The following is a 20,459-nucleotide window of genomic DNA, read 5'->3' as shown; positions in this document are numbered from 1 at the left end:
TAGCTGGGGGAGAAGTCCACATTTACGAGTGGGAGTTTACACAGTTTACTCCTTAACTCAAGTGGCAGACAATTAAGATACAGATTCTGGGCGCTAATAAGCAGACCGTCCAATCGAAAGGCTATTTGAAAAAGGAATGATTGTGGTCCTCCGTTCATGTGGGGACTCTGACTTTGGGATCTCTCTTTAGAGCTTTCTATGTCAACAGAAGGAAAGAAGAGCTCTGTGGCTCCAGTAAATCTCCTCTAGCGCTGTTGCAAGGAAGTGAAAACATCCTCAGACAGTGATACCCCTTAGGTTTAATATCATGGAAGCAGAGAGAACAGCAGTGGGGTCACCTCTTTGAACCTTCCCCAGCCTTTGCAGATTGTGAATTAACACAAAAAGGGCAGAACCACTTAAAAGGACTAAGGGACATATTTACAAGCCCCTTACACCCCCTAGCGCCACTGTAGCACCATTGCTTTGACGCTACGGCGGCGCTAAAAAGGCCCTCACGCTGCGCCATATTTATAAAGTGGCGCAATGCAAGCATTGCACCTCTTTGCAACTCCTTGCGCCACATTATACCTGCGCCAGGTATAATGTATGCAAGGGGGAGGGCGTAAATGACAAGATTTCACTGTGCCTTTCTAGTGTCATTTTTTAACGCCTGCTCAGGGCAGGTGTAAAATTGACGCTACAGCATTAGCATATGGGCCTCCCTGTGCTGAGCACCACAATAGCATGAAAAATGTTGACGCTATTGTCCTAAAGTGCATCATGCTGTCGTTAGGGGTGAACACGATGACGCAAGGAAACTGGTGCATCGAAGCTGATGCACCAGCTCCTTGTAAATATGCCCCTAAAGGAGATTAGGCTACTTCAAGATTCTGTTACAGACACAAGAGCAAACAAGATATAGCAGCCATTGTACAGCGAGAACTGTGAAACACATGAATTAACAGAAGAATGTTTCCACTAATACAGTTAGCATTATTACACCCATCCACTAAAATCTGTGTCAGTCGGTGACACCAGTGACATTGTGAAATACTAGCCTTAATACCTAGGGGTCAGACTGACAAAGTGACAATGAGCCACAGGCCCACCATGCAATACGGGCATTGGTGATAGGACTCATTATAAGAGACACTTTTCAAAACATAAATGCCCATTCTTAAGCTGTTGATCACTTTATTCAGGTATGAGACCACCACTAATAAAGTGAACCTTTTGACGAAACAATATTAATGCCCCCAATTCATGGAGGGAGAAGACTTTATGCCTGTGGCATGAAAACAATCCTGACATATTTAAATGTGTTTCAAACAGATAATTTCTTTCTCAAGAAAATGTTTGGGTTCCTTTTTAATGCAAATTTACTTGACACTACAGGTAATTTGCTTACAACAGAAACAATTCTTAATAACCAAACAGTTTGATTCTCTTTTTAAGGTTTGATTTCTTGAATTTTACAGTACTTGCTAACGAGGCACTTACATTATACATCTGACCAAAACTGGTTTCTTGTCACTACAATCAACCATTAACTCTTAAAATTAAGTGCATAAGGCAATTTCAGAGCACATCTCTGTATTCGTTTTGACACTGGTCGAGACAATTTTTTTAATTAGATTACACATGGTGCTAACATTTTTGATTTGACTTGAGTGGTGCTCATCTTTCCACCCTTCGTCTTGCTCCACGGGTTGTGCTTTTCCAACAACAACCCTTCCTCTAACCTGCCTTTTTCCCAGGCAGTCCGTTTTCTATTTTATTCACTCCTCCAAGGGACTGTATCCAGATAGTCCCTTTTCTATTTTTGTTACTTTCAGACGTGCGCGTACGGAGAGACGGAGCTCTTCCGGTGTCGCGGCGTCTGATTAATAACTCTGACAGTGCCCGAAGCAGATGGTTGCTCGGGACACCGTTCCAGAGGGTAGGTCCACAGTTTGGACCATCGACAAAATTGTGAATCTTTCAGTTTTATTTTCGATTCTTCAAACGCGGAGTATTTAACGACCAGTATGTCGTGTCTTGATTAACCTACGAGGTCTATCTAGCCCGTTTGCTTTACTAATGATGATTTATGTAAGGGCCACAATTGATGAGACCCCACATTTACTGAATGTACTGTGTTTTTTTGAAGAAAATTTCATTCTCCTAAACTCATTTCCTATTTCATATTTTCAAATTACTATAGCATATTTAGTAAGTTTAATCTATAAATTGTTGTTCTCATTCAACCTATATATAGTGTCTATCTGAGTCCTAGGAACGTGCTTCCCATGGGGCCCTTTCTCAATTTGGGGAAGGTAAGCCCGTTTTCACTTACTTGATTTATCACTTATTTAAACGTCTGATCACCTTTAACCACTTTTTGGGTATTTATGGTGTACTGTATGCTTTATATGTTTGTTTTCTAGGGTGACCTGATGTAACCAGTGTACTTAAATGTAAGTTACCGGTCTCTCTACCCTAATAGAGGTGGTTTCTTTGTCTTTTTTGTTTTTGAAGAGGTGATTTATTTATTGGTCCTGATGAAGCGTCAATAGATCCGGATGGACCGACAGACGCGAAACATGTTGACCTGTTCCTAAAGGCCCAATATATAAAAAAAAATCTTGGGAGTCCTTAGAGATTGAATCTTGTGAAAGTCTTATGAGCATGATACTCTACATATGACTTTCAATTTTTGCTTTTAATCTTGGTCTTCATCTTCATTACACTGATTAAAATTCTGATGTTTTTTGTTAAGATGAATAACCAATTTTAACCAGTTTTTTTACCTCTTTTTGCACTGGTGCTTGATTTGAAGCATCTTGGACTGTACAGTAAAGTTTACCAGTCACAACAATATGGTCTAGAGCCCCCCTGGTGGGGTGTCCACCAGGCATTGCAGCACCAGCCTGGTGTGGAGCACTTCCCGATGATGATACTAGTCATCCATTGTGATGCTTGAGGGCTCTCGCTCCTGAGACCAGTGGTCCCTTAGATTTTATTGGAACTGTGTACTTTATGTATTTGATGAAAACAATCCTGACATATTTAAATGTGTTTCAAACAGATAATTTCTTTCTCAAGAAAATGTTTGGGTTCCTTTTTAATGCAACTTTACTTGACACTACAGGTAATTTGCTTACAACAGAAACAATTCTTAATAACCAAACAGTTTGATCCTCTTTTTAAGGTTTGAATTCTTGAATTTTACAGTACTTGCTAACGAGGCACTTACATTATACATCTGACCAAAACTGGTTTCTTGTCACTACAATCACTGGTTCTGCTGCCAACCGGGCACTAGTTTTGAGGGCCCTTCAGCACTTCATTTGGGCACCCCAATCCTAGTTTAGTTTCATGGTTTGTACATTTTATATTCATACATGTTTTATTCAAATTTTGTAGCAAGCCTGCTTCTTGTGAATTGTTCTAAATATTTTATCAGCTGCCTCTTTCTAGGAATACAGAGTTCACGTTGCAACTTTTTATCAGCCATTGTACAACACGTAATCTGTACCCTTGTCCAAGGCTGCCATGTACGGTACATGATATGCTAACTTGTATTACCAACCCAGGAGCCATTTCTATCCTCAAGACACTACCTTACATCAGGATTCTTCTCCGAACTCTGCACGGTTTATTATATAAGTAACACATAGACCCAAAGAGGGTAGAGGGCTTTCCGGTCATGACCGTCCTGGGACGCGTAACACACCACAGACAGCTTTGCTGATATTGGTGCTGACTCTTCAGCTTCCAGAGATGAGTGCCATCCTGTCAACAGGCAGACCCCTGCTACTGTGATCAGGTATGTGGCTGGGGCTACTCCCTTAGATCGGGTCCGGCAGAAGCATTACAAACACTATGCTGTCCGATCTAGACATAGGGTTTGGTAGGAATCTCTAGACTTTCTAGATTCACACAGAATCAAACAACATGGTGGGGTTGTTCACTTTCGCTGTAATGTTGATTAATGTGCTCTGTTTCATCTGCCTTAGTGTTGTAGTACATGCTTTTTACACTAGGATGCAATAATGGTTCAATAAATGCATTGAAATCCAGTTTCTTGTGTCATGCCCTGGCATGTGTGAGTCACTGAGTAACAGAGTGAAAGGGGTATGACCGGTTTCCATGATTTCCCTGAGGAGTCAGACCGCCAGAAACACAAATCACCTCAGGAGTTAGGCCGACAGCTTACAAGTACCGTGGGTCTCCCAGGCTCAGTGGTGCTGACATCCTAAACATGCAGTCTTATTACCAAAATAAGAACCACATGACAGTTTCCTAACTAATCTCTAGGATCTCAGTTGTATCGGCCAAGTTTGCTATATATCTTTCTTTGTTCTACTTTCATTTTCTAACCCCACTCCTATGTCTATTGTGAAGAGCAGAAATGAAAAGAATCTAATGCACAAAGCCCACATAAAATCCTTGTAATAATAATTATGGGATGCAACAGTTGGGTAATAAAATTTTGTCCCTTTATTTCTTCATCGTTTTTCCAATTACTCTATTCCATAATTCAGGCGCGGCTCATTACTATTACTGCCAAATCACTTTACTAGCATGTAAAACATCCTGTAAGTCTGTGCTCCAACATCTTCAGCCCTGGGTGAACGAAAATTATATCTAGTGAAAAGAACAGCCAGCATTTGGAAAACCTCTTCCTGCTTTGGAAACAATGCATTGTTAAATATGACACTGGATAAATATGTCACCATCCGGGGACAATATCACTAATGGCAAACTTGTCCCTTGTACGGCTTCCAGGTAGGAAACCCCGTATCCTATTTATGGGCTACTACCCTGTTCCTGGATACTTCTATGTCCCATTTGTCACAAGGACCTAGGGGATATTTATAAAAATATACAGGATGTCCTCATACACCCCTCTGGGCGCCATGCTTCATCATCAGTCATTCTGTGCTCGCCAAAGAATCCTCTAATAGCGGGCGGACCCTCACTTCCTTTTTGATGCCAGATGTGGGCTTTGTACCAATTTGGGTTCCCTTATGTGTGTATGATTTGCTGAATGTGCCTGAAAACATTAGGATATTCTCACCAATGTTAAGCAACAGTCTTATCTATACAATATCGTATATTGATCATGTAATCCTCCTAGATCAAACTCCCAAGGCTTAAAAAATTTAGTACTCAATCAAATATTTCTTTATAGCAAATACTGCAAAGCATAATATTATTGTTTTCTCAGGTACTAGAAGGATGGTACAGCTTAGGCTGGAGCTAGGTGAAATCCATTTGAACAGTTACATATAACAAAGAACAACTACAAAAAATTGTCTTCTATTTATTAACCAATCACTAAGAAAAATTGTCAGCGATTATCATACTGTACGGAAATGATGACTCTTCCAAGTGCTCAGAGTCTATGAGTAAAGAACCCCGCAACGCTACTTTGTGTAACTAAATGTACTCCCTTTGCTAAATTTTCCTTTTTATATTGATTTGAAGGGAATGTTTTAAAATTATTGATCACTGCTCGAAAGTCCCTTGCAGTACAACCTATACGACTGGAAATTCAACTAAATAGGACTTATTCTAATGCTCAAAGAGCAATTAGTAGATGAGCCTTTGGAATCTTCAATGTTCCAAGTAATCCTTGCCTGAACTGGTTAAAAATAAAAAAGGTAATGTTCTGTGTGAAAGGTCTGTAATTATGGAAAGTCTTGACTTTGCTCTTGATCAATTTAAAATGAAAATAGAAGACATGGGGCAGATTTACCAATTTTCAGAGCAATGCAGTGCAGGAACCAAAGTTACTGCGCTACGCTGTGCAAGGGAGGGAAAGCAAACGAAGTGGAAAGACAGAGGAAGAGAAAGACTGAGGCTTCATCATAAAAGGAGAAAGCAACAAGCTGCATGTGTGAAATAAAGGGACAGAGAGTGTCTGGTGGTGGATTAAAGAGGCATGAGGTACATTCAAGACTACTCAGTCTTGTTATTCAGCTTGCCGACATTTAGTTGTGCCGACAGCAGGCTTCTGAGCAGAGCGTTGGTCACCAGCAGGGGGAGGAGGCTGGGAGCAGGCAGACAATGGAGGATGGGAAGGGGGCAAGCAGGGGGAGAAATGGAGGGTGTGTGTGGGCCAAGCAGATGGACAACTGAGAGTCAGTGGAACGAATCAGGGACAACGACACGGACAACAGAGCGGGAGAAGAGGGGGCAACCACATGGATAATGAAGAGAGGGAGGGATTGGTGGGGCCAACTGAGCAGACAACTGGATTTGACTGGAGGAGGAACAGGGATGGGGGAGAAGTACACAAGGAAGACAGCTGAAACACCCCCCCCCTCTAGTAGAGTGGTTAAAAATAGAAAAAAAGTAGCAACTGAAAAAATGACCAGTGGAACGGCGCAAGTAATGGGTCCATGCTCCGGGGTAGGGGCAAAACACATGAAGAAGAAGGAAGACTATGAAACTGACGAATAACAAGCAATCAAATTAGAGTAGCAATGAAGTTCTTCTGAAAGGTAACAAGACATCTTGCAAGACGGCAACATCTACAAATGACCTGCTGCTTCGTCCCCTGTGCTGGCGCACACGCAGGCTAACTAGCGCCACACACAACCTTTGGTGAAAAGGTGTGTGCAATTTGTCTAGCATAGCTTTTGTACTAAAAGTATACCCTTCCAGTAAAAAATCCTACGGCACCAAAATTTCTGTAGTATTCTGCACAATGGATGTGTACTGTACAGTGCAGCACACATGCAAAGTGTGGAATGTCAGAAGAAATTATATAACTCCTCCAATTTTGTGTCTGTTTCAAGGAAGTGTTGTTTCTTGATACCAATAAAAACACAACATGTCTTTTGACATAAAGCCCAATCTAGGCAGAGCAGTCTGACTAGATTGGGCTTCGCATAAAAAACATGCGTGCGTTCCCTGGTTTGTGCACGTAGCACTCATGTAACGTCCCTTGATTCAGAGTACGTAAAGCCGTGCAAAGCACTATTTCAAGCACAAGATACACATTGCACTGGAAAGTAAACACCATTCCCAGGCTTTAGATTGCTTTACGTTAATTTGTGTGACTGTCCACCGACAAAAAGTCTTAGTAAATCTACCCCTTCTCTCATTGACTAGTTTAAACCATATAAGAATGATCACTCAGAAAGCTTCTGTAAACCATAGCAACTATCAAAGAAAACCAACCAGTACTTGAGTACCATAACCCAATATAGGCATGCTTCTAATCAATCTTAAGTAGATTTTTTTTAACATGCAGTCTGGGGGTTGCCTTTAGGATGCTATACTATTAGATGGGAGGGGCTACCATAGTCATAATTCAATTTACATTCTTGTGGGATCAACACTTGAACACACATTCTATTTGTTTATCCTGCTCTTGAAGCTTGCTGCGGTCAGTGTATGGGAAACATGTTTTTAAGAGATAGATTATTTCACCTTAAACATGCTCTACAGCAGTGGTTCCCAACCTTTTGATTTCTGTGGACCCCCACTTTAACATTAATGGAACCCAGGGACCCCCAATGAATCATCATTAGAATCTGGGGACCCCCGCCTGGGTCATTACTGGAAGCTGGGGACCTAATTTGTCAATATTTGTTAATATTTTTGAATTTTCTAGGCTCTCGCGGACCCCCTGAGAATGCTTCGCTGACCCCCAGGGGTCCCTGGACCACAGGTTGGGAACCACTGCTCTACAGATTGCCTGTTCTCTGTCTACAATCATAGAATGCTTTCATAGTTTCATATCTTTTAATCAGTTAATGGAATTATATTAACTTTTTTATATTCATCTACAGTGTATACCTTATTGATTATTTGAATGTGTGAGTTTCTATTTGTAGGTGTTTTGTTGCGATGAGTGGACTGTATCAAAATGAATAAATGTTATTATTATTAATGTTTGCGAGTCTTTTCCTCAATTGAAAAGAGAGCTGCTTCCACTAGTCCAGATTGGGACACAGAGATAAAACAGAGGGGAAGGTAGTTTAAAACACAACTAAGTAGGATACACAGACTGAAAGAAACAGATCTTTTGTAACATTAATTCTGCACATCTAGGCTTGTTTGTTCCTGAGTGCAACATTGTGTGTTTTATACAACCCTGCAGAGTTAAAGAAATCCTTTTGTTTCAAAGAGTGTAAAATTTCAAAATAGCAAGATAACATTGTCAAGGAAAGTGCCTCATAATGGTACATGATATCACTTTTATTGGTGCAAAAAAATAAGGTTACTTACCTAGTTATCTTTCATAGAATCACATGTCTGAACCATCTTTGTCATCTAGCTAAACAGTGCACTGTTAAACATAGACTGGGAAGCTTTAACATGGTCACATCATTAATCTATTTACATCAATTTAAAATAAAACACAAGCTTCACCTAATCACAATCAAGCTCAGAGAGCCTCAGCAGCCCTCCACGCCTCTAGAGGCCACAATACCTCAGAATTTGTTGTACAACTGTGAGAGATAGTGTATAGGTGAGCCCAGACTGGGGAGGAAAGCAGGTCACCTGTGAATGCATCAAGGATTCCATAAGTGGAGAACTACTCTTATTGGTAAGTAACCTTTTTCTTCTCCAGCAGTGTATTTTTCATAGATTCACATGCTTGAATCAGAGTAGTAAGCAGTAAATAAACAGTAAAAATCTGAATGTTGACGGTGGATAATTAAATTAAAAAATGGCACACCTCAATTAAAAAGGTGACATAAAACCACATGTCCCGCAGCAGCATCCCCTGCACTAAGTCCTGGCAGCAATGTTGTGCAAGGATGTGTAGTTCTAGGGTGGCACCTTTCCGCACGCAGCACTACATAGAACAAGGCAATTGATGTTGACACAATTCTTGTACATTTCCCTGTAGCACATCCCTCTAGGTGGTGGCTAGTCTAGTTATAATAGTACCCTATAGCTGCAGATAGCCAACGAGCACTACTTTGTAATAGCTGCCAATTTTTCAGCTTGCTTTTGTGTGACATTTCCAGCATATTGGTGTGCTTATGTGTGAAATTTGAATTTCTTTTGCATGACACTTTAGGTGACACTTTTAGAAGTACTGTGTAATGAGATAAATTTTGGAAAAGAGCCTCGTCAGCCCAGTGTAAATGAAAAGGACTGCTGCAATGCTCCTGAAATGTTATGTTGTCCCCCCAATACAAAGTATTCACGCTAAAAAGCCAGGCCGTCTGTAACCTTAGAAACTGGGCTCGCAACTGTGTTATGTACTTACGGCTTCTCCCCGCCCACCACCTCACACAGTTGTAATTTCACATTTTAAGTCATTGTCAGAAAAGCTTCCTATCTTACTGAGGTGGTCACGTGGACCGTGTCACATAAATCTTGTCAGAACTTAAGGGCCAGCAGCAGAAGTGAGAAACTTTGCAGCTAGCATAAGTGTATTAAAAAATTATAATGTATGGCTGTGGTTCCCAACCTGTGGTCCCGGGACCCCTGTGGGTCCGCAAAGCCTCCTCAGGGGTTCTGCAACTGCTTAGAAAATTAAATAATATTAACAGATTGATAAAGTGGAAATAAATAAAGTGGCTAAATTTACAATTGAAAAAATGTAAATGTACTGTAAATGTCAAGAAATTTGAAATTGGAGGCTGAGAATTAAATTAATATCCTCAGATTGATTTGTGGGAGCAGCGCAGGTGCATCTGACGGAATATAGGGCCTCATTACGACCCTGGTAGTCATGAGACCGCCAGGGCCGTGGTGGACGTCGGACCACCACCATAGCAGCGGTCCGGCCTCCACATTACGACCTTGGCGGAGCCACCACAGTCGGACTGCTGACACCACCAGGTTGCCACAAGCCGCCAGCCTGGCAATCTTAGCGGTTTGTAATCCGCCAGTCTTTTCATGGCAGTTGGACCGCTATGGGAAGGATGGCGGAATGGGGGCCCCTGCACTGCATACACAGTGCAGGGGCCCCATGGACAGCCCCGTCGCGCTTTCCAAAAGCGCGACGGGCCTGCTGCACCTGCCGCACCGCCACATTGCCGCCAGCTCGATTACAAGCCGGCGTCAATGTTAAGCCCTGTTTCCCGCTGGGTCGGCAGGGGGAAACACTGGCCCAGCGTGAAACTTGTAGTAGGGCCAGCGTTGTTGTGGCCGCACAGACGCCAAACTCGTAATGAGAGCCATAGTATGTACAATGTTTGGCTTCAATTACATTTTGAAAAGCTCCAACCTTCCTATTGAAATATTTTTTTTTTATTTTTATTTTTTTTACTTGTTTGCAAATTAAATAAAATGTGTTATCATTTGTGTATGTGATGAATGCTTGTTTTTATATTTTTGGGGTATTGTTATGCCGTTCGAATCATCAAACGTGTTTAGGCTGGTGGCCCTGGCTTCCAGTAATGACTTAGTGGGGAGGGGGTCCCCAAACTCCAATAATAAATCTGTAGGGGTCCCCGGGTTCCAGTATTAATAAAGTGGGAGTCCACAGAAGTCAAAAGGTTGGGAATCACTGATGTATGGAAATGATTGTTGAATAAGCAATCCAAATCCTTTGTAGACTTCACTTCCATGCGTCTGAGTCTCGCAAAAGTCTATGATACTAGCCGGTTGTGTTACTGTGCTCATTCATCTTAATGATGATGACGCTATCTGAGTGGGGAGGAAGTCAGTACTAAGTCTAAACATACTGGTAACTTAATGCCTGTCCTGGTAGGAAGTTGATTATGCTGGTCGTTTGCTCATTAGGCCTCCAGATTCAAGCACTCCTCCTCTTCTGTTTATCAATCTCAGCCAGCTGCCCCTCCCACAACAACACTGTCACAGGATTTAGAAACATCTTGATTAGGAAAAGGAGCTGTGACTGTTGGTCCACTGTGCTATTTTTTCCAAATAATGCCCACTATATCTGCACAGTTCTAGCTAAGAAACACTCAAATGTCACATTCTCTGGTTGACACACCTTGACACGGTTCAAGTGAAAAAAATCACAGCGCTGTGAGATGGGGTAAAACCTTCAGAACTTAGGAGGATGTTACCTTCCTGACCGACTCCTACTCCTTGCCGAGTGAATCCCAACTTTATCACCTTTACCGGCGATGAGGACCCTGCATCTCCATTAGGCTCATGCAAACCCCCCTGGAAGAATGAAGCCTTCTCCCAATCGCCATGAGAAACACGTGTGCCTCGCTCTTTCTCTGTCTGCGACCTATCACGGTGTATGGCAAAGGATGGTTGATCTTCAGATGTGACAAGTCAGCCGCCATTAACAACCCCAGCAGCAGCTAACTGCAGGGCTTGCTCAGCACAGATGATATTGCCACAGGAGGTGCTGGTGTCTTATTGACCTGCAGAGCATCAGGCACACCGTCCCGGCTCACAGCTCTCAGCCAGGAGAGCGTGATCTTTCATGATAATTCACCAGTGCAGCAACGCAGGAAAATGAGTACATTTTCGTTAGAATAACCCGCGATAAGTTATCAGGCGGATTATGTTAACTATTCCTAAAGTGCCTCATGGCACACTCACGTGGTTGGAGGAGTCGTGATGCGTGACTAATGCATTTTAATGCAGTGATGCGACCACCAGCACTAAAATGCATTAGTCTAACCCCTGATGCGTGGTACTTTTTTTTAAAGATAGATTGTCCTTTCCTGGGAGGACCATAAACTACAAGTAGCTGAACAGATTTTCTGAAATGCAAGTTTCTGTCCAATGACATTTTAGGCATCTTCTAACATCCAGGGAATGAAGTGCTCCTTCTGCTTCATTAATAGGAATTTTGAAGGAAATTTTAAGAACCACTGGTTCATTTAGACTTTCAGTCTGGTGGCATTTTGGGGATAAATTGAAGGTTTGTCCCTAAAACCACTCTACTGTTGTAAAATTGCAAGTAGAGTTAGTTAAGTGTGAATGCTTGAATTTCACTTACAATTTTTGCTGAAGTTAAAGCCAATAGGAGAGCTACTTTCCAAAATCGATACTTTAAATCCACTTTGTGTATAGGTTCAAAGGGATTTCTCATAGGTTGAGAAAGTACTGTACTGAGTGTCCATGGAGGTGCTTGACGTCTCAGTGGAGGAAAGGCTTTAAAAAGCACTTTAAAAAAGTATTTTATGAGTCTATTGAACCAGAGGGATGTTTGAACCATTGTCCATGTATAGCAAAAATGGCCTCTAAATGGACCTGTACAAGATGCATGGCTGAGTATGAAATATCCAGTAGGATGTGGAGCAGAAGAATATGCATGCAGATTGTGTTGGGTTCACCCAATAAAGGAACGGTTTCACTCAAATTAATGCTGAGAAGTGGCTCTGTGAACCAATATTGCCTCGCCCACACTGGGGTCATCAGTGTTAGGCAGCATGCTTCTCTCTTCATTTTGTTGTATACCCCTGGAAATAGGGGAAGTGGGGGAGAAATGTAGGCCATGCTATTGAAAATGCTTTTACCCCGTGACCCTGGCAGAGCGCATCTGCTGGCATAAATCTTGCATTTTTGGTTTTGAGCTGTCATATAAAGGTCTGGATTTGATTTGTTCCAGTGAAGAAAGGTTTTGTTCAATTGAGTTTGGTTTAACTCCCACTCTTTACATTCGAGTCGGCCTAAGCATTGTCCATGCCCGGGAGATGTTCAGCTGTTAATTGCATGTGGTGTTGAATAGCCCATTCCCATAACTTATGTGCTTCTTTGGACAGGGAACAAGTCCATGTTCCTCCCTATTTATATAATACATGGACGCTGTATTGTCCATTTGTGATCCGTAGAAGGAAGGCCATCATCCAAGACATAATTCTGCATAATTTTAACTCCAATACATTGATGTGAAGGTGTGCTTAATTCAATGACCAAGTGCCACTGGCTAAATCTTAAATATGTGCTCCCACCCACCTAGACAATAATTCATCTTTAATATAAACTAGGGAGGAACTACAATCCAATTGTTGTATTCCTTGGCTGAGCCAACCACGGCAAAGCTGGTTTCATTCTTCGTGTTACTCTGACAAGATTGTCAAATGAACCTTGGCTTTGACCCATTGGTTGTCGAGCTCGTCCAGGAAATATTGCATGTGCAGGTGGCAGTTTGAGATTAAATGGAGGCAAGGTGACATCACCCCTAAAAGAGACTTGAAAAGACATAGGGTGATCTTTTCCTGCTGCAGTGATGTGCTAACTTGGTCAGTTATTACTTTCATTCTTGGGATGGGAGGGAAGGTCTTGCATGACTTTCTGTCCAGTGATGCTCCCAAAGATTGGATTTGTTTTTCAGGCAGCCTAATATAATCTGCCTTTGTTTAACGTAAGGTGTAATTTCTCAAATAGCCTCAGACAAGCTGTAATAGAAGCTTCTATTGTTAGGAATGAATTTCCTTCCACAAGCTAATCGTCGAGATAGATGAAGATGTGGGGTCCCTGTTTTGTGAAATGTGCAGCCACTGGGGCCATGCACTTTGCCATACACTTTGTAAATATTATTGGGGAAGATTAGAGGCAGAATGGGAGAACGTTGAATGATTCTGGTGACCGGCCACTGCAAATCTCAGACATCTTCAATCCTTATGGCTATGGGGAATATGAAATTATGTATAATTGAGGTCTCGTGTGGCCATATAATCCCCTTTTTGAAGGAGCTACAAGATATTCTGCAAAGGTTCCATGCAGAATGTTTGTTTCTTGAGCAATTTGTTTAATTAACGTTGATCTATAATTGGTCTGCGTGCTTACTGCAATTTCTTACTAACGTTTTAAGTTTGTCTGTCTTAAATTTTAACAATTCTTTACATTTCTTTCTCTTTCACTTAATATTAATGAAATTTCAATAAACATGTTTTATGAAGCATCTTTGAGCAAAGAATGGTGTTTGCTCGACAGTAGTGTGGATGTGTAACAAGCCCAAAAATTGCCTTAGCTCTAAATGTATATACTTGTCTGTTAATGTCTATTTTATTTCTAACTTGGCAAGTTGTTACTTGAAGCGCTTAATGACTATGTATTTTTCAAACAAATGTTTTTGGGCAACAAACCTGTTCAGGTACCCTCAGAATTGTTTAAAAACAATGCACCATTTCCACAATCGGTTTGTGACATATGCTTTAAATATACGCTAAGTTTTAAAGAGCTGTTGGCCCTCTGTGTTGATCCCTTTACCCATGTTCTTGTTCAACAAGACATTTTAGGTCAGATGTACCAAAGGGTTTTTCCCATTCTGTGTCAATGGGAAAATGTGTTCGTACATATGGCCCTTTGTTCTTACTAACTATGCTCTCTCAAGTGCTGAAGGGCCCTTCAAGGATATCCAGAGAAAGACAAGCAAAATTATGTTGGGTCAACAGTATAAGACTAATTCTAAGCATGAAAATGTAAAACATATATTATAATGCTCCTTAGGTGTCAGTGTTGTTTTTACTTATGCATTTTTCAGGTAACACAAGGCAGAATCTGAATTTAAAAGGGCTTGTGATCTACACTAGAAAACTGCAAGCAACAGATAGTGAATCACATGGTGATGAATATGCTGAACACCACACAGGAGAGATGGTGGGGTCTAACTTGGGTAAGATGGCTTGGTTAAGGGGATAGTAGTAACAGTAGTGTTGGAGGCCATGTAAAGATTGTGGCTGATGCAACACTGTCTTTTTTTATCTGTTTAGGTTTTTAGATTTTAATTAATATCACTTGGACATCTATGTCTGGCGGGAAAATAGTTGGTGGCCCAAAAATGCTTTTTTTTCTGAACTGTGTTTTGTTTACTTGGGAGTTTGATCATTTTGGAAGGCGGTCAAGGCTGTGAATGAATTGAGCGGGGGAACTGTCAAGGGGACCCGGAGTTTGTTGTAATGGTAGACAAGCCAGAGAAGGTATTTAATACAACATTTCAGTTAATGGATAGCTCATAAGCTATACAACATAAGTCATAAGGGCTTGTTAGGGTGGAAAAGAGACAATGGAGCAGACCTTGCAGTTCCAGTCTGTCATTTTTGTCTTTAATTTCTTGTGAATGGTACAATTATGCCATTGAGGCGAAGATAGATACTTTTTCATTGAAGCATACATTTCTTATGGTTGCATTTTCGTAGTTTTAAGGATGGGAGGTGTTTTTACAGGTCATGCAACCCTGTCCTTTGGCCCTCCTGTTATTTTCTCTTGTGAAATATGTTGTGACACAGGGCAAACACAATTGCTGGGAGATCTCATTGTAAATCTGAAATACTTGGGGGACTCAAGGCTATCAGTGATTACCACAAGGTGTGCTACTCACTGGGCCATTATGGAGCCGGTCCTTTAATTCTTCTTGTGCGTGGTTCTGCTGAATGCTCCCTTCTGTCGAATTGACTTTGTGATCTTTCATTTGGTTATCCTCTTGGGTGGTATCTTGCTGCATGTTCAGTTTGTTCTCCGTTCCGTCAGGTGACGTAGGTATGTTCTCAAGGCTGATCTTCTCGTTTGAGGGATGACACGTCCCAGGTTCAGATGTTTCTTTGGACAACTTTGAGTCATCATAGAGTTCAACGATCTTCTGGGCAGGCTGCAACTCAACAGTGATTTCTAGGAGAAAAGTAAACACAGAATTTGCTAAAAGTAGTGAAATAAAGTGATTTACAAAACTGCACTGTCAACCTTATTTCCTGTTCCTTTCCATATTTGATTTCACCTTCTAATAGGTACATTTCACTACCAAGCATTTTACATTTAGCATACATAGTTAAACAACAACTAGCCTAAACTTTTCATTGTTGTCCATACTAGACGTTCAGTATGCAATGTTCTGTGTGTTCATATTATTCCTCATAGTATTAGTAGTGAAAATCTGTACATTGCGCTCTAAATGAGTACCACTGTGGGTGCATCTTGAATGACAGCTCTGCTTCACACTCAACAAGGTGATGTCAGTAGGAGAGCTCCTACTGGCCCTCCCAGCACCCGCACCTCCAAACGCTGGTAACCAACACCACTTTCCACAACTTCAACTAATTTGTTAATGTTTCTACTAACAAAGCGGGATGCACCCTGGATCCAGTTCTCTAAAAGAAACCTCCTATCAGAGTAGTATTGACTTCTATACTCTAGTCAGACATATATTTGCTACCCACATAGAACCACCCATCCACTTGGGCCATGGGCATGCATTGCAACTGGATGACCCAGAAAACTCACTACCTCACGTTTAGAATAAGCACACCACTGAATGAGGCCACAGATAACACCCTAGCCAAAAGAGCACATGGAAAATGATCTCACTTTGGAAATCAAGAAATCAAGGATAGTGCATAATGATCATGATTATGATGAATGATGGCTGTAGAGCACAACAGAGATCCATAGGTATGTACTGGTACTAGGTAGGCTGAGAGGCAATTGAAGTGCAGTGTAAAGGAACATTATTCCACATTATTATACATGCAGCCGCGATGCCGCACTAATCCCTGCTATTCACAGTGGAGTACAAGTTGAAACTGGCTTCCATGGACTCCTAGGCTTTAGTCATTTAAATAAATTCCTACAATGGAACAACCTCCAAAGCAGCAACCATATTTTTGGTCTCACTCAAAGTAATCTACAGGAATGTGCTGTATGAGATAAAACACTTGGTTCTAGTGAGGAGGCTCCAAATCCCTAAGACACCAGAAAATTCCAAAACATGCAACCCATCTTCCACAAAGACCATCAACTGACTGGCTGTGAAACAAAGGTACCAGTTCAAAGTACTCCCAATGACTTTCAAAACCATGCACAGGAACGCCTCATATTACCTTAAAGAGCCTCTGGTACCTCTGGTACACCACAAACACCCCAGCCGACGCAAAAAGAAGCTCTTCTTAGGGCACAGATTTTGCTGTACTGCATGGAACGGAAGATCTTCCCTTGTAAGGGGGCTAAGGCTATTTATCTTGCACCCTAAGAGCTTTGTGCCCTAGAGGAAAGTCCTAAAATCGTGGTGGTACCACAGGGTCTTCTAACACATTCGAAGGGTCTTTATCTCACTTAGGGCCAATCTTCACCATTAAACTCTTCACTGTCTACGGCTGGGTTTAGAGGTTACCACAAAACATAATATAAAAATAAAAGAACGACTAAAATAAAGATGTCTGACAGAGAAAATAAGGGGCATAATGGGATAAGTGATGATATTTAGAAGCAGAAATAAGGTACTTTTTGTAGACCTAATTGGCAAAACTTATCAAATTACAAACACATTTGGGTAACTTATGGAAAACTAGCTTTCAAACTATATTTCAAATTGAACGTGCTGTATATGTCACTAATAATCTGCAACTGAAAGGCCACAAGACCTGAGGAGGCCCTACATTCCAAACACATAGTACTAATGGTACAACGTCATGTTTTGTTTCAAGCTCACTCTAAACTATATCACAATGTTTTGCATCAATGCTAAAATGGGCATCCAAAACAAAGTGATGGATGAAATGCTTCAAATCCAGCCCAAACTGCCGGACCATGCCTTCTCTGAACCAGAACACAAGCAAGCCAGGACCGGTTTAGCACTTATTATTATTATTATTATTATTATTATTGCACCTTATAAAGCGCTCAGATACTCCAGCGGGTAACCTGGCGCTAGACCCAGGTAAAGTGAAATCAGCCCCCAAGATGAAACAACCAGGTCTTCAATCCCTTGTGAAACTGTGAGGTAGGAGCAGCTTCACAACAAGATACGAGAAAGACCGGTCCCCCATGCGCACTAGATGATTTCTAGGCACTTTACAGAGGGACTGGTTTAATTACTGGAGAATATGTGCAGGCTGGTAGGGCAGCACTAGATCTTGCATGCATCTTGGTGCTGTGCCAAATCTAGCCATGTGCAAATAGCACAAGACTTTTAACTGTGTTTGTTTGTCCACGGTCAACCAGTGAAGCTCTCCGAGCAGATTTGACACTGGCGCATACTTTGGGAGGTGAAAGATCAGGCTGGCTGCAGAATTGTACACTACTCATAGGTGCTGAATGAGTGCCTTCGCTGTCCCTAATTAGAGGATGTTCTCGTGGTCAGTTCTCAACAATGACAGAGCTTGAAGCACTGTTTTTTGTGTGGCGAGTGGTATTATGCTGATGATCTCTTTTACCCACACTAATACAGCAAAGCAGGTGGAAGCCACCTTGGCCACTTGCGACTTCATGGTTAGACCCTCGTCCAGCCAGAAGCTGAGGTTCTTTACCCTAGATGACAAATCCAGAAGGCTGCCCAGAGCCTCTGGCAAGCACTGAGGACCCCATTACTGGGGATTATTCCCCAAAACCATGACCTCGTCTTCTCACCATTGAGCTTAAGTGAGTTTGCACCCATCCATATGGAGATCCTGCTCAAGCATAAGTTCAGGGTTCTAGTGCTATTTCTCTGTTCAGACGACAAAGCAAAGATGATCTGCATGTCATGTGCGTATGAGAACAAAGTTAGACCACAGCTTTCCACCACCTTCGCAAGGGGGCGTACATATATATTAAAGAGCATCAGACTTAAAGCCGAGCCCTGGGGAATGCCGCAAGTAAGGGCATGTGGTTTTGATTTAGCACTGCCTGAGAAGACATGAAATGAGCAGTCTTCAAGAAACGAAGACATCCAGGTTAGCGCTATACCCTGCAGACCTAGTGACGTTAACCTTTACAGGAGGATGGAATGGGACACAGCATTGGAAGCCACACTGAGGTCTAATACATTTAGTGTGGCTGCACAGCCCTCATCCAGGACCTGTCTCAAATGTTCTGTGACCCCTAGGAGAGCGGATTTGGTGCTGTGCTCAGCCAGATATAGCTTGGCTCCAGTGGTACAATGAGCACAGGACCCACATCTGGGCATACCCACCACACTTATGGCACCAAAAACAAAATGATGGATGGAATGCTTCAGATAACCTCAGACACTGGCAATCGCTTAGGTTGTATCGCTTAGGTTGTATACCAGTCCATTGACTTTTGCCCAGTAGGGCCAGCTTTAGCACTGGTAGTGCCCTGTGCCACAATGTTTGTTGTTGCCCCACATATGACCAACTCCGCCATGGATTCCCTCACCACCACCCTTTAACAGTGCCCCTCAAGTCTACATAACCACTCGCTCTCAGATTAATTATTTTTATTTTTATAGCGCCACTCATACCAGTGTACGGTGTCAGAGCACTTTAAATCACACACACATTAAACAGAGACAATGATTCATATGTGTGTAAATCAGTGTATAGGAAATATTACATAAGACAGAGGAGTACAATGTGTGCAAGTCACATGTCATCCACACTAGTAGGTAGTATTATCTTACTGTTCTATATTAGGATTGTAATTTAGGAACTGCTAGTAACAAAAGGATCTGTCTGACAAAAGCTGTAATCCACTGAGCTATCTACATTATATGCACTTTGTGATCTGCATGGTACACGTTTTTTTGCAGCAGGCATATAATCCCTCTGCGTTAGTTTATGATGAGTCAAAACTCCATCTCTCTCTAGGAAGAACATTATTCACCGGAGCTATCATGACATTTGTATTGATGCCTGAAAATTGCTAGAGGCAAGGAACGGGCAGTCGCTGTTTTTAAAGCCACAATATACTTGCAACAAGGTGCCCACACCCAAATTCAGCCCCCCGTGCGATGGCACAGATGGCACCGCCCTAGAGCCGGCCCTGTTGCCCACTATGGACCCGGTCATGCAAATCAGTCTTGACCCTGCTGCACTGGGAACAGTCCAGACCGAACTACCAGACCGATGGATTGGGATGCTGCCCTAGCAATTGCCAGTGACTAAGATTAATCCAAGCATTCCATGCATTACTTTGTTTTTGATGCTCTAAATATGACGGGTGTGTCCTGATGTGGGTCTCGTGAACAAATCTAATGTATATCATACAGTGTTCCTATGCCTTGAGAAAGCCTCAGCCCTGCACGCCAAAGGAGGAGAAACTGGTGTTTGCTGTCAGGAGCTCTTCAAAGATAACACGTTTGAATAAATGAACGAGCTGGCCCGCACACCGATAACAAAGCATGTTTATTATATGTGTGAGATGGTTGATATTTAATATTGAGGATATAGTAACTAGAATGAAGGGTATCAAGCAATGAACACTGTAACATATGCATAAATGTGGGGTAGTAGGCCTACACTCCCCTGGAAAGCACAGCTAAAACACCCTGCAAACAAATCGCACCCCGAATCGGTGCAAGTAGAGGATAGGCACTTTAAGGCCTCCTAGACGAACAACTGGGTTGCCTGTGCTCCAGTTCAGAAGGGACCTGGCCTGACAGTTTGGGCTGGACTATTCCCATTGGAGCAGGGTCAATACTGATATTCATATGGCTGGGTCCAACTGAGGTGGCAAGTTGTGCAAAATACTTATGGACTGGGTTTTGGCTTAAGTAATTACCAGTGGCTGAGATTCATTCAAGCATTCCATCCATCACTCTTTTGTATACTTCAGTGACAATGCTAATACAGAGCAAACTGAATTTTGATGTTTGATGTTGTTGATCTGCCAAACATTGCCAGATGTCCCATCTGACCTCTTTAGAGTGTAAA

The 20,459-nt window shown here is 42.0% G+C and overlaps 1 protein-coding gene across 1 annotated transcript in view; it reads right to left on the bottom strand.

Moving 5' to 3' along the window:
- Window positions 1-20,459, bottom strand: part of ARHGAP31 (Rho GTPase activating protein 31) — a 411,862-nt gene that overhangs the window by 8,975 nt on the left and 382,428 nt on the right. The window contains exon 11 of the mRNA XM_069202778.1: window positions 15,197-15,483. Coding sequence (XP_069058879.1) covers window positions 15,197-15,483 — 287 coding nt within the window. The remainder of the gene's footprint in view (window positions 1-15,196; window positions 15,484-20,459) is intronic.

Source organism: Pleurodeles waltl, chromosome 8 (genome assembly GCF_031143425.1).
Source record: "Pleurodeles waltl isolate 20211129_DDA chromosome 8, aPleWal1.hap1.20221129, whole genome shotgun sequence".
In the NCBI taxonomy this organism is placed as follows: Eukaryota; Metazoa; Chordata; class Amphibia; order Caudata; family Salamandridae; genus Pleurodeles; species Pleurodeles waltl.
The sequence above is the reverse complement of the archived record's forward strand: the minus strand, read 5'-3'. Positions and strand labels throughout refer to the sequence as shown.